This window comes from Taurulus bubalis (genome assembly GCF_910589615.1).
Source record: "Taurulus bubalis genome assembly, chromosome: 16".
Taxonomy (NCBI): domain Eukaryota; kingdom Metazoa; phylum Chordata; class Actinopteri; order Perciformes; family Cottidae; genus Taurulus; species Taurulus bubalis.
The window spans coordinates 10,351,535-10,367,022 of record NC_136604.1 but is presented as its reverse complement, the minus strand read 5'-3'; the positions used below and the strand labels follow the sequence as shown (position 1 = coordinate 10,367,022).

Below are 15,488 nucleotides of genomic sequence, written 5' to 3'. Positions count from 1 at the left end.
CAGCTCAACATTAGCATACCAAAACCCCCGCCTCAAAGTAACTTTTATTTTGGTTGATGTCACTAAAACAACCACGAGGGACCTTATTGGCCTCATGTCACCGATATGTTCTTCTCTGTCTTTTGCGCCTAAATCCTCCGTTATTCTCCGAACCTCTGTTGATCCCACATACTGTGCTTTCCAATCCACTGTTTATTCCTCAAAACAGAGGCGACTGCCGCCGTATATATCCTCAGCAGCATTTCTCTCGTGTCTTTTAGCTTTTCCTGTCGCCCTCCTGTTTTTAGGATTTCTTCTTTTGAATTTCTTTCATGCGTCTTGTTCATGGTTTTATTGCTGTAGGATTCATTGTTTTCTGTCTGCCTGTAATTCATCACACCTCCTTTAGTGGCAGTTTAAAAAAAATACCGCAGCTGTTACGAACTAATGTAAAGCATAAATATTACTTTTTGAACAATATCTTAGTTTTTCAACCCAAAGTGTTTCTGACCAACCCTGTTACGAATGCAACGACGTCACTCCAACATGGAGGCTCGCTAGCTAGATAGCTTGGTAAAAATCACAAGAATGAATCTATCATTTCATTCATGGTGTTTTTCTAATATATTTGGGCACTACCAATGCCATAATATGCATGTTACATGTCCTCTTTAAGTAGGAACAAAGTTGAAATTTCCAAATGGGATTTTGCAGGGTTACTTTACCTTTCTCAAATTAGTTTACTCTGACATTTGCCAAAAATAGTCCCACTTTTCCAGGACATTGCACTGTGGTTTCTGTGTGATGAATAGAGGAAAAGATAAAAGATAGATGTTTTTTTCTGCTATGGCAGTTTTCCTCCATTGCAGCTGGAAAATGGAGCTGGTTTTATTTGATGTTTGAACACTGTAAAGTATGATTGTAGGGCACTATCTTTACAGTCCATTATATTGCATTGCAGGCTCCTACATATTGAGCTAAACACACATAATGCAGTGGAGAGAGAGAGAGAGAGAGAGAGAATAGCTTCAGTTAATGAAATGTCTGAGGCTGCACACTTGATGGAACGAGAAAAGTCCGGTTCACTCTGACTTATTGCCCCTCGTAGGATTTCCTCATCCTCCTCCGTATGAAATGCCTTTCAGATATGACCTAGCCCATACATCTCTTTATGGAATTATTTTCTTCGTTTAGCTGAAATAGAGAGGCGAGAGTCATGGACATCTATTAATCTTTCTCTGTTCCTCGTGAACTGTTGAGAATCTGGACTCCTTGCCTCTCTGCCACAGTTGTCAGCCGGGAGCCTGACAGCCGGCAAAGATCTGAATCTACTCCAACAACAAGTTTCCATCATAATTCTGCTGCTCTTCAGCCATCTTCAATGCAACGCATGGAGGGGGCTTTCTCTCGCTGCCAAGGACAGAAAGGCTTTGTCAGTCTGTTTGTCAGAATGTTCTCTAAAAAAAAGTAGGTACTCCTGTCAGCGAGCTCCTGTCCTGCAATCGTCTCAAATTGTTTTCTTTTGCCTCAGGCCATGGATTTCTTTGTCATCCTCATTTTTTGAGCAACCCAACAGAGAAAACACAATATATTTTACCCCTCTGGTAATGCTTCTCCACCCTGAGCCTCTGTCCTCACTCAACACAGTCAATGGCACATTATACTCTTGTTTTCTCTTGCAGAACTGCCTCACAAACCGCTCCTCCTATTCACCGCCTCTGAATGTCTTCCTACATTGCCACTAGTTAGCCACCTCAGATTTTCTAAATGACCCAGTTGAGAAACTGAAGACAACAATATGTATTGCTCGTTTTTATTTTAGTTCCAATAAGAGAACCAGGCACATTAAACACAGATGTGTCGGTAGGAGTGCTTATCAATTAATCATAGTAACAGCTTGTGGTATCGCAGCATCATGACATTTAGTCTACACTGCTATAAAGGGCAGCTATGATAAGTTGAACCTTGTCATAAACACAAATATATAACTTACATTTGAACTAAAATGATCAAGTTTTGTTTTCTTCATATTTGTCTATATTATTGTTACTTTCCTTTCTTTTTTTATTTCCATGCACAATAGCGTTAATCTTCTTGCCATTATTGTTGTCAGTGACGGTGTATGAATCTTACAAACTAAAGAAACAACTTGTGCCTGTGCGATATAGCTGCATGGACACACCTTCAAAGACGTGGCTGCCGCATCAGAGTCAGTTTGGGTTGGTTGGTCAAGCGGAGGTCTGCAGTGGCGGACCTGGAGTTTTAACCCCAAGTGAGTCCTTTCAGACGTCTACTTCTCCCTACTGTCAACTGTACCTCACATTTACTGCCTCTTCTCCTGTCTGTTGTGGTCCAATGAGATTTGTCTCTGTTATATGTGTTTTTATATGTTCCCCTTTCCCCTGACATCCATCGACACCACTGTTGCTTATGGTAAACGGGAGGTTAAACATGCACTCCAGCCTCGGCTGTGACACTCTGCTCCTATTCCTCTGCCATTGCTTTTCAGCCCTATAAAGCTTTACAAAGTACCTCAATATATTGAGGATGTTTTACCCCTCAGTCCTCCACCGGAGCATCACTCACCCTCTGAGCCCTGCTTTGTCACACTCACAGAATTTTATTTTCGATTTTCTCTAGGTTTGATAGCGCCATTTGCCTTTTACACTGGCTTTGATACACTCCAGTCTTCCTCCTCCCTATGCTCTCTTTACTTCCCCAGATGAAAGCAGCCATTTCTGCTCCCTCCAGGGACAGGAAGGGAAATCATTTTCTGTTAGTTAGCGCAGCGTGTAAAGCTGTTGTTTCATTTCAAACATTAAGACCTACGCAGTAATGTTTTGAAGTGTTTAGAAGAAACAAACAAGATGCTGTTCGTTTTGTAGAGGAATTCTTAGTTGAGAATCACCTTGTTTTAAATGTGATGAGATAATACAGAAGTATTTCAGTACAGTAAAGAGCTTAAAATTGCTGCTTGATCTCTAATTTCATTTTCACAATTTTCAGCTATTTAATTTGGCTCTGCTCATTTACAAGCGCAGCAATAATGCTTCTAAATACAGTAGTAAAAATGAAGGTAGTTTGATGGAGAGCTGTGCACAAGCTGCGAACATGTTCCTATGGTAACTAGGCCACACTCCCCTTGGCCAGCTCTCACACACAGGCAGAGGGACAGGCAGGAGAGAGACGGGAATGCTGAAAGCACACGTGATGGAGAGCAACTTGATATAGGTTTTTTCCCAGGTTACTGCTCTTATGCCTTCTGCGCTTGAAGGATATTTACATGTTAAAATGTCAGTCTCTCAGCCTTGGGAAGTTGTGGTTACATTGCAGGATGCTGGAAGTCACTTTCTTTCTGTTCCTCCAAAATATCAAGACTCTTTATCGTGGCTCCCTCACGCCCACACAGCCGCTGCTTCTTCAACCCCTCCACCCACCTCTGCCTTGAGATCCTGCAGCTCTACCTCTTCTGAGCATTTTACATTTACTTGATTACGGTGCTGTTTCTATTGCACAGCTCCGGAGTGGTTCTGGAGGGTCACTTGTACCTTTTTTGGCCCTTACTGCCAGCAGTGTGCGTCTCTGTGTGCTCGGCATCTCCAGTGTCGTCCTGTGTTTTGTAAATCACTGCTCACACTTGAACCGTGTCGAAACCTCCTGGGTCGATGCCTCCAGCCTGTCAAAGAGCCACAAGGTTGATCCAGCAAAGCTTTGCGTCTGCCAGTCATGCCGGTTGATTGTTTGGACAGCTCGCTATTAATGAAAGGCCTTTACTTTCTGCACACATTTGCACTGTCTGTCTTCTGGGATGCTGTGATGAATTTATGATGGCTGATAATACTTTTGACAAGGTGTACTTTGGCAATTGGCTTTTTTATTTTTATTTTTTTAAACATGCACTTCAAGAGTTGGTTTCAAGAGTCAATTCACCCAATTTAAAAATGTAAAAAAACAAATATATTTTCTCACTTGCCCCTTGTGCTATGTATCCATTTTTTTTGATGATTTAAAGTGTGACATAACACCCTGTTTTGGCTTGAATACCTTTTTTGTTTTTTGTTTTTAATGATTCAAATCCAGCAGGCAATGATCGCAGTGGACTTTAATTTGCTTTGTACTTTGTGGGCATGGAGCACAAGACGTCACAGACGTTGTTGCTTTTATTTGTTTAGTTAAGAGTGTTTACATTGTTTGATACGGGTATCTGAAAGTATACGTTTGAAAGAGGTGGGACCTGCAGTATATTGCAGATTTGTTTTTCACATCTAAAATCACTTTTCAAAAAATCTAATCAAAGTGGTTTCAGTTGTCTAAAAATATATAAACAATTGAAATTAAACAGTTGTGTATATAAACAGCATTAAGTTAGATCCGTTTGAATAGATACATAACCTAAACTAGTAACTTTGAACTTGAAATGGCTGAACTGCTGTGATATATCAATTATTTGTCCAAACGTAATAATCTTGCATTCATTTGACAGTTTTACAATTAACCCAATTTGCCCCGACAACTGTTTTATGATTGACAGATCACAACAGGATTAAAATATGATTTAGTCAGGATACTTTGGCATATGGACTTATGTTATGGACATATTGGAGCTGTATGAAAAATATTAAATTCAGAGCCGTAATTACCATGATGTTGGTGACATAAACAGTATTTACTAGTCGGAATATGGCAATTAAGGAGGCTTCCATATGACATGAAGGTGACATCTGCCCCAGCAGGCCCGCCTGTGAGTCACCAGAGGCTCCTCGTTGTCAGAAGCTCCAGACCAGACATAACAATATTTTGTGTGTGTGTGTGTGTTAGGAAACACTCTCACTACAGGACAAAGTTAACTGCTGCACCATCAACACTGTGGACAGTCTCTATGAAATTAAGCTCACTCAATTTTTTCAGAAGGCTTGTCTTCTCCAAGGCAGTTAATAGTAAGATGTAAATCATAAAAGAGTCTTTTGTAGCCTCATTTGGTAGCATAAACAATGCAATGCAGACACTGATCATTTATCGCTGTGTAAATGTGTTTGGGGATGTTGAGTGGCCTCAGTAATCCCATAATATACTGTATGTCGAAACCAAAAAGTTAGTGACTTTATTTTAGGTGTTTAACTACACATTGCAAGTATTTATATCTAGCTGCAGTTAATAACATTACTTCTCTGTATAAAACAATTTATCACCTTGACATCTACAGTGTACACGGCCCCAGCAGTATTCCCTGTGGGTTAATGCCTTTTTCTTTTTCAGTCAGATGTCCTTGACACAGGCATCATAACATCATAACACAATTAAAACCCTTCCTTTGTGATTCCCTAACCTTTCCTCTAGCGCCACCATGAGGTTGACATTTTTATATTTTCTTAGTGAATATATGACGGAAGTCATTTTGAAAAGATATTCAAGTAATTTTAGTGATCTCTGATAGTTTACTGTTTTAGCAGTTACTAAACAGTTTAACATCACAAAACAAAAAGTGTCTTTCAGATTGATATTTTTTGTTGTTGTTTCCCAACATTTTCTGGAGCTCTTTCACGGCGGCCGTGTTTCCTTTGTGCATTGCATTATGGGAGTAGTTTGCATCAACAGCAGACCCAAAAATGTACCGTATTTAGTCAGCACTTGATTTTACTTCATTTTGTAACTTTTCTCGCGTGAACCTCTCTACTGAAAATCTGCGTAGAACTAGTTTGGATTTGTCAAATTGTCAAAGAAAAGGTATTTAATGTGGATTGGTGTCATCATAGCTGATTACCGTGTGGTCAATGAGGTCGTCCGTATTGGTGCTGATATCGATCTGGCGGATATCATTAAGTAGATCTTTTGGTAAATGTATAGCTTTTATGAGATTTCATGGCTATTTAAACACAACTTTGCAGTTTGTCCTGGGTAGAGCTGCTTATTTCGCGATCACTTCGCTTGAGGGATGGCAAGAAATGATACTTGCAAAAAAGGTAGTGATTTTATTCAATTTATTAAAATAATACAATTTCCAAATGTGTATTAATATAGAGATACTAAAGGTTGAATATGTTTCTCCAACACCCACTCAGTCTTCTTCTTTCTGTCTTTTTCTCCCTCTGTATCACAGTTAGCTAGAGGCTGTTTCCACCCACACACTCTGTCCTGACAGCAATTTACATTCAGAATAGCCCATGTGAACACATCCATGTGTTATAATGTTACGTTTATGTAAAGCACCACATGTAGCAGGTGACCGTTTTAGTGGCTGTGGTGTTAGAAATCGTAATTATGCTAATATTCATGTGCACGGGTCATTCGGTAAGAAGTGTCCGGATTCAGGCCCACGAGAGAAACGGACATTTCCTTCAGTGGAGAAGAGATCTGATCAGTTCTCTCTCTCCGCTGTTACCAGGAACACAGTGTTGTGCAGCGTGCTACTTTGTGACTTTCTTCATCTTTATTGTGCCGTTTTGTGCCGATCTCTTCCCCGGTTCAAGTAGAAGCCCTTGGAGTTGTTTCCATGGATACCAAACAATTAGCTTGGATTCAGAATAGAACCTGGAGAGCCGCCTATTTAGAGGCTTTGGGAGCTAGGAAACCATCGGATGACAGAGGATCTTGTTCCTCTGTTGCAACGCTAAAACACTGCTCCTTTGGGTAAAGGGAAATTCAAAAAAATGTTTATATATATATATTGCTCCAACAGATCAATCGCTGACAAAAATAGCAGAATGAATGTCAACATGAAACAAAATGTAGATTTTAGCTTCAAGACCCACCTATGGATGAATCTGTAACATTTTATGCCATACTTTCAAAGGATCAAATTATATGATGAGTGGTTTTGATTACACAACCAGCTTAGATAAAATGCTTAAATGCATTCAAGCCTAACAATATATGAATATATAATATGATGTAGCGTTGTACAACTAGGGCTAAAAAAAACGTCGCCTGGCTTTGTTGCATCTTTGGGCATGTGAGCGTGCTCCACTAGCTAGCTCACGCACGCCACGCTGCACTGGGCTCATGCGGCGCTTACAGCGGTTAATGCCGTCCCAAACGTCATCGTTTTTATTTCGCCTACTAAACTGCGATTGTTTGATTGTTTTATCGAACAGCCATCACTGGGCATAAAACCAGACCGATTTGAATTGCGGAACAAATTGCATGTGGGTGGCGATTCAGAGGCCTAGAAGCAGGCCAGGAAACAGGACAATTTTCAAGAGGAAGAAGAATTTCACACAACGTATAAATAAACATAGAAAGCTCTGTTTATGAAACCCTGCATGCATTTCTGTTGTTGTTTATATGCAGAGAAGAGGATTTTGGAGTCCCAAGGATGCTCCTGCTTTTGTGCGTCGGCCTCATCTTTCTTAGCAGACACACAGCAGTGTAGAGAAAGCATCAGATCGTATTCCCTACAGTCAGCTGTCTATACTTTTATAGATCCGTCATCATGTTATTGTTTGCACATGCCCGAAGTCAGACGAAGACCATTACGTTCAAGATGACTCATTGTTACTTTCCCCGCTAGATAAGGGTTCAATATTGTTCTCACATCAGGGTTTGCGTCTTTTGCATTGGCCTTGGATACAGGAAGTTTTACAATGGAGGGTTGATAAAAAGCCTCTATAACTGGCACAGTGTTGTTCTTTGTGTGTTTTTGGAGGCTGTAGCTGTCTGTCCTTGTTGGTAATCTTCAATCACATCCTATTCTGCATTTTTGGTGTGATGATGGGTTATTTGTGACTATTATGCGTTTGTCAGTTTTTCATGCTATTTCTCTTTCTGTATGTGACCTAAGCAGCTGCAAGGTAATGAGATAATGTGATAACTTTTCAACATGTAAGAAAATGTCCCTTTTTAAATGATTGGAAATTGAGTTAAGTGGGATAAGACCTCCTAAAGGGTGCGGACATATTGTACATTTTAGTGTTAATGTAACTATTCCATCAATAAATACCAGATAGTTTACGAGGAAAATAATACAACAATTCAAGTTATTATATCATGATTCATTATTATAATGACATTATTTGTCAGACTGTTAAGCTGCAATATTGTTCTATTGTGCTTTTTGTTCCTTTTGTGACTCATTTCAAGGGTCATTCTGTTATAACAACAAAACACTTTTCTTACATAATTTATCCTTTCTTAACTAAATCTGGTAAAACATTATATTTGGATGAGCTCAAAAAGTTATTGTCTTTTCTGATTTCAAACCATTTTCCTGTTATTGGCTGCCAAAGTAAGTGTGACACATTTGACATTAAATTGTCATCATTGTTGAACGTGTTGTGTAATTGCTTTTTAATTTAGATGACACAAGCACAGAGCACAATTTGATGGAAATTTACTCAGAAACAGCCCGACAGCTACAGTATATGAGACATTTAAATGGCCTCAACTCAGCACTCAGTAGTCTGATTCACAGACAAGGTTTGCACTTAGTTTGCACAGTTCATCATCAAAATCCTAATATATCAGCAATTTTGTATACTCTAAAAAGCATCTTTAATTACACATAATGTATTTCAATGTTGTGCCTGGATTCAGACGCAGGAGAATAATATCCTACATTTAGGAACTTGTGCTTTCATGTTGAACATCTGCTGACGAAGTATACATATTCCATGTCTATGTTCTTATTTATTTATCTCTTTCTTTGTCTTTTCTCAAAGACCAATCCCGCAGGGCAAGTTTTGCCTCTGTAAGACAGTCAAGCATGGAGACCCCTCCCAATGCCACCCCACAGCCCTTCAGACAGCCGGTGAGTACAGCAATGTCGGTCACACTCTCCCGATGCATATTTTAGCTTTCTGCTCACATAGGAAACACGTACACGGGAGCTTTTTTGGGCCCAGTTTGATTTGGATTTGAATTCCCACTGGTGAAGCAAAGTGTATGGGATGCTCGAGGGAGAGTCTACACTTTTATAGATGCTTTTCATACATTACGTTTCTAGCTCATCCTGCGATTAATATATGAATATTTGTATTGCATTATACAGTTGGGGCAGTGTTTTTACACTATATTATGTTCTATTTTACCTTATTGAAACTTCAGAGTTTTCTCAATCGAAGGCTGAAGGGCTCCATCAAGAGGGCCAAAAGTCAGCCCAAACTGGACCGGACCAGCAGCTTCAGACAAATGATTTTGCCGCGGTTTCGAAGTGCTGACCAAGAGAGGTAAGTTACCTTTACTGTATGGAGCATGGTATAATCCAAGGTAAAACCAAGTGTTATCTAATTCATCAGGGTTATAGCCTGTCCCAGCAATTGGCCGTAAGTCAGGAAAATACAGTGTACGAGTCTCAGAGGTCTGACAAATATATGTATTGTATATTGTATATGTATGAGTAATTTACTTGATATACATGTCCTTTGCTGTCAGGTTACCATAAAGTGTTTCCTTAATGCATGACTGTTGCATGTATGCTACCTTTTGTGTTGAATCCAGATCATGCTATAATGATGTGATCATGCGAAAAAGAAACATAATTATAACCGCAGCATGGATACTGTGTTCCTCGGGATCATATTCTTGGACTGTGGGAGGAAGCTGGAGCACCCAGCGAACACCCACACAAAGCCAGGGAGCGTACTCTTAACTCCACGCAGAGAGAACCAGAGACATTTTCCTATTTTTGCCTTTATTTGATAGTGTTAGAGCCTCACAAACGTAAGGAGGAAAAGAAGGGTATGGCACAGCGGAACACTGTGGCTGTATGTGTTTTAACCACTAGGATGCCCCTTTTTTACTGTGAGACTGTTGACATGCTGCTTCGTGTAATGAGTGTTACTTTGTGTACTGAGTGTTACTTTAGTGGGTTAGCTGTGACTACCTACTAGAATTGCTTCTGTCTGGAAACCTCTCACTTTAGCTGCTGAAGAATGCATTGAGCGGCAGCTACAACATTGCTAAACTCTATACCAAGCTTTAGAGTTGCCTCTTATTACAAGCTGATTATGTAATAGAATTATAGTGTATATTATAGTGCGTGTAATTGATTATCGTGCACTGAGTTGAAGTGAAATGGAGCCATTGTTACTAAAGGAACTGTTTATGAAAATACTTTTTTCAGCATATTTTTTACAGAGCAGCCTCTTGACTTGAACTGTGGCTTCTTATCAATCACTCTAACAAAAGCAGAATGCATTTGCATTTAGTTGTACATTTAGTTATACATTAACAGATTGCATTTTCTAGAGCTTTCAGGCACCCTGGGGGGGGGGGGGGGGGGGGGGGGGGGGGGAGGGGGGTGTTTGAGGGTTAACTACATCGGTCATCATGAAGCCTATCAGCCTTTTGGTGCATGCATATATATTTATATATATTTATATATATATATATATATATATATATATGAAAATGGTGACCATGTTTAAAGATTTTGACCTGACTGGCATTGAAACCTTGTCTTATTTAAATTAATTTGTGTTTTTTGCAGATGTTACTCTTTTCATCAGTGCATAAAAGGGAAAAAACATAAATACTGTCACGACTGTTATTTGGAAAAATATCTGACTCTTAGAGATCAGGATGCAGTGGCTTGTAACTCTGCCTCACGACAGCTCTTTCTTGACTTCTGACTTGAGGTCACACCCCGGAGGGTTCGGGCCTGCACAGTGACCAAAATGTTATGCAGTTTTACACAATCCAGTCACGACACACATATGGGAAATGTAAAGATGGAGAGCGGTAGAGGCAGAAAGTAAAAATGGAATGCTGACAGTACACTTTCCTCCCGCCACAAGAGATGCATAATAGACATTTTCAGGCCAGGTGTGGATGTCCATACTCAGAGATTTAAAATGTGTTTTTGAGCACAGGATGGAAACATCCCTTTTTAGTAAAATACAGGGCGAGTGCCATGGCAGAAGTCCAGTTCAAATGTTAAAATGAATCCCATTATTAGAAATGTATTCTGCGGAGGCTGCGCTGGGGAGGTGGTGGGGATATCCTCATGGTGTTGGGGATGGGGGGACTTTCCCCTCTAACCACGGCCGTTAACCAGCTCCGACCACTGCCTCAGACAGCTGCCTTCACAGCCCGCTTTGAGTTCTGCCCACACTCTTAATCCACTCATAGTGTTAAGTAGACTTTGCTATATACCATCGGCATCCAACTTCACACACTAGCTTTCCAACGCAGCTGCTCTACCTCTGCTGCCAAGTTGGTTTAAAAAAGCCTTTCTCATATACTGCATTCTGCGATGGTGCTGCTCCTCAAACAAGACGATTCACTGCACCTCTGACCAACGTTAAATCTGGGCTTAAATTAGTGCTCCTTATTTGCTGCATAATTATCAGGTGTTTCTTCAAAGCTTCTGCTTTTTCTTTTCCCTCAGTTTCCCACCATGTTCAAAGCCAGTGTTAATAATGCAGCGTCCTAGCTCTAGCTTCTCAGTACAGATAAACTCCACGTTGGAGTACGGGAGACACAGCTAGCCTGGCTCTGTCCAGTGAAAAGGGAGAGATACTCTTCTTCACTTTTTTTGCAGAGATGAGAAGTTAAAGTTAGATGAGAAGATGAATAACACTTTCATGGATGCATGTATGAAAAAAACAGCCTGCAGTCAATTAGCTTAGCTTAGCACAAAGACTGGAAACAGGGAGAAACACGCTAGCCTGGTTCTGTTCAAAGGGAATACAATCTACAATCATCTTACCCTCAGAATAAAGTGCTTTCCTCACTTCATTTTTTTTCAATTGGCCCACTGACCTTGCTATGCCTGAGAGACACAGTCTCACCTTTTTGCTTCCACTGCCGCTTTTCTTTTTCCTAATAGAGCTGCCCTCTTCTAAAGGTTAGCCAACGATCAGCTCTAATTTTTATAACTGCATTACAGTATTTCTGCAGACCTCGCCCCACAGAACTGCTTGCATTTATCCCCACTTACACAGCAGTCAATAACATTACATTACAATTTAAATTTTGTAATTATTGTGCCATTGTAGAAAATATAGGATTTGTATTTCCACAAACTGAGACGCTGTGGGGCAATTTCCCAAACATGCAGTATGAGTCACTTGAATTGAGTCAATAGAAAACACACACCAGAACTGAAAACCTGGTAGTCTTAGCTTTTCCATAAACTCATTTCAAAAGGATCAGATCTCAAATATCATATTGAAATTGTAGGAAGGACGATTTCTGAGCTGCAGTGACTACATTTTTGTTATATAAAACCCTTTCTTGATTGATAATCAAAAGACTATAAAATAAAATATGATTATGATATATATAATCAAATCTGAATTCTTCTCTCACCAGGACACGCTTGATGCAGAGCTTCAAAGAATCCCACTCCCATGAATCCCTACTTTCTCCTAGCAGTGCTGCGGAGGCTTTGGACCTAGTTTTAGATGAAGATGCCATAATCAAACCTGTACACTCAAGCATTTTAGGACAAGAGTACTGCTTTGAGGTGTGTTGTATATCCATGTCCTTCTTCCTGGCTTTACCTGCTTTCTAATAGACTTAAAAATGAATTGTGGACTTATTTGACCAATCAATTTAATTGAATACAACATAAATGTCTTAGTATGTCAAATTATGTTAAACTATACAGCTACTTCTCAGTTCTCTATGGAATGTGATAAATAGTGTTTTATTTACTGTAAATTAATAATCCTAGTGTTATGGAAAATGTGAAGACGTTAGCTATTCTATATCACATTTTATAAACCAACTGAGTAATCGGGGCAAACCAATCAACAGATTCATCGATAGTGAAAATGATTGTCTGTTGAAGCCATAATGCCATAACTTCATATTTCCTCTGAAGGTGACCACCAATTCAGGGACAAAATGTTTTGCCTGCCGTTCTGCCTCTGAGAGAGACAAGTGGATTGAAAATCTGCAACGAGCTGTCAAACCTAACAAGGTAGATAGCATAGATTGTGCATTTTAAACAGGGGTAAAATGACAAGATCCAAGGTGTAATTTAAAGGAAAGATGTTAATAAGGACTGATATAATGCAGTAACAGAACTCCTCGTTTCCCTCCCAGGACAACAGCAGACGGGTGGACAATGTGCTCAAGTTGTGGATCATTGAAGCTCGAGACCTTCCGGCTAAGAAACGCTACTATTGTGAACTGTGTCTGGATGACATGCTGTACGCACGCACCACCAGCAAACCCCGGACCGACACCGTGTTCTGGGGCGAGCATTTTGAATTTAACAATCTGCCTACCATTCGTAGCCTTCGTTTGCACCTCTACAAGGAAACTGACAAAAAAAGACGAAAGGTAATGGAAAAAAAAAGAAAACAGTAAAAACACATTTGATTGTGCTCCAAATATTTAGAATAATTGTTGTTGTTGTTATTGGTAATCTAGGAGAAAAGCACATATCTTGGCCTTGTCAGCATCCCTATCTCCAGCATCACGGGCCGGCAATTTGTGGAGCAGTGGTACCCGGTGATACAGTCCAGTGTCTTGGCCAAAAGCGGTGGTGTTGGAAGTACCAAAGTGATCAACGCCTCACTGCGGATCAAGTCTCGTTACCAGACGATGAACATCCTTCCTATGGAGCTTTACAAGGAGTTTGCGGAGTACATTACTAACAACTACAGAACACTGTGTGCCGTTCTGGAGCCGCTGTTGAGCGTTAAAAGCAAAGAGGAGGTTGCGTTCGCTCTGGTGCACATCCTGCAAAGCACAGGGAAGACAAAGGTAAACCGGGGGTCAAATGTAACCGGATTCCACGTGCACCTTGTTTTTTTTACATACTCTATTGCTGTTATCTGTATGATCTGTTGATTCCTTTACTACTGAACTTAAATGTACTGTTTTCTTAGGAGTTCCTGTCTGACATGGCGATGTGTGAGGTGGATCGGTTCATGGACCGTGAGCACTTGATCTTTCGTGAGAACACGCTGGCTACGAAGGCCGTGGAAGAGTACCTCAAACTGATAGGTCACAGATACCTCAAGGATGCTATAGGTGAGGCTGCTGTCGATCAACCCAACTCCATATCACGGTGTATGTAATCAGATGAAAGGAGTATTTTAAGCTCAAAGTGTGTCAGACGAGGCTTAATTCCATTATAAACATCTGTCATTTAGAAGAAAATGACCATGACATAGTTTAATTTTGAGCTCGTTTGATCTACATTTGTAAATAATTTGTGACATTTTCCAAATGACTGTTATTTGTTTGTGGTAGCAGCATTTTACAAATACGAGTTTCATGAAGACCTGTCTAAATGTCACATCTACAAATAGGAATTATAACATTTCAGTGGCACAACATTAAATGCTAATTTATTGTTTTATTCTCTAAAATAAGTAAGAATAGTTGGATTCACTGTTAAAGGTTTTTCTTGATGTACATAAACGCAATCAGTCTACTGTACTTAATACCAAGAAAGACATGTTGTATCCCATTTATTACAAATGTATATTTTACTATTAAGTTTGAATATTAACTTCCTCCAAACAGCTTTGCATATGTGCAATTGTGTCTTTCTGATCCATCCGTCAGAGTAGTTTATGGCAGAACGTTTTCTGGTACAAAATGCCTGCCTTTTGGGAAACATAATGGAAGTGGGATCTACAACCAACAGGTGACTTCATTCGAGCCTTATACGAGTCTGAGGAGAACTGTGAGGTGGATCCCATGCGTGTCCCGCCGTCAGTCCTCGCTGACCATCAAGCCAACCTGCGAATGTGTTGTGAGCTGTTACTCTGCAAGATCATCAACTCTCTCTGGTTGGTTTCCCCCCATATTTATTTTAAAACTGGATACACATATCTGTTCTGTATCTGTATTGATTGCCCTAAAACCTGCTAAATGCAACTCTCTGTCAAACGTGAATTTTCCACCATACCCATCACTTTGTGTGTAGAACAGTGTAGAACATTCAGACTGTTGGTTCCTACATTTCCTGAAGGCGGCATGATTGAGCAAAGGTTTCAATCTCACCCCTCCACTAAAGACTTGAAACAGAAAACCGGAAAAACAAAAAGATCTGACACAAAAAATATTTTATATTGAAAAAAAATCAAAAACAAAAGCAGAGGGCTTTACAATCTGTACAGCATACATCACCCTCTGTCCTTGAACCCTCACATCAGAAAAAGACCCCTCATCCAAAAAACTAAACAATAAACAATTATTTATATAAAATAGGTTTATATGAGATATGTATTTCCATGCATATATAATGATTGAATCATTCCAGAGATGATATTTAAAAATGTTTATGGTATAGTTACACTGTAACTGTTACAGGGTTTAAGATCTAGCTTTCTCTTTTTAAAGTTTCATCTTTACATCTAAAATTTTTGCTTTTCAATTTACAAAACCTTTGACCTCCATTTGTATCCATAGTAACAACAATTTGAAAACTTTCTTTGTGCATTTGAACATGATTATTTACAATTTAAATGTTTTTTTTCAGTGATTTCATCCACGTCTTGTTCATAAACACATTCTCCATCCGGATCAGAGTATGGTCAAATGATTTTCCAAATGTTTTAGGCTCCTGACCTTGCTAAATGCCTGAAGGCTTTAGATAAGCTTTAAAA

General features: G+C 39.7%; 1 protein-coding gene across 1 annotated transcript in view; it reads left to right on the top strand.

The window, feature by feature from the left end:
* Positions 1–2,151: 2,151 nt before the first annotated feature.
* The window catches only part of LOC306748388 (ras/Rap GTPase-activating protein SynGAP-like), a gene marked incomplete at both ends in the record, with an annotated part of 30,988 nt that continues 17,651 nt past the window's right edge, over positions 2,152–15,488 (top strand). Inside the window, 9 exons of the mRNA XM_079231554.1 lie at positions 2,152–2,251; positions 8,634–8,722; positions 9,019–9,140; positions 12,229–12,382; positions 12,743–12,841; positions 12,967–13,206; positions 13,297–13,632; positions 13,758–13,902; positions 14,525–14,669. Coding sequence (XP_079087680.1) covers positions 2,152–2,251; positions 8,634–8,722; positions 9,019–9,140; positions 12,229–12,382; positions 12,743–12,841; positions 12,967–13,206; positions 13,297–13,632; positions 13,758–13,902; positions 14,525–14,669 — 1,430 coding nt within the window. The remainder of the gene's footprint in view (positions 2,252–8,633; positions 8,723–9,018; positions 9,141–12,228; positions 12,383–12,742; positions 12,842–12,966; positions 13,207–13,296; positions 13,633–13,757; positions 13,903–14,524; positions 14,670–15,488) is intronic.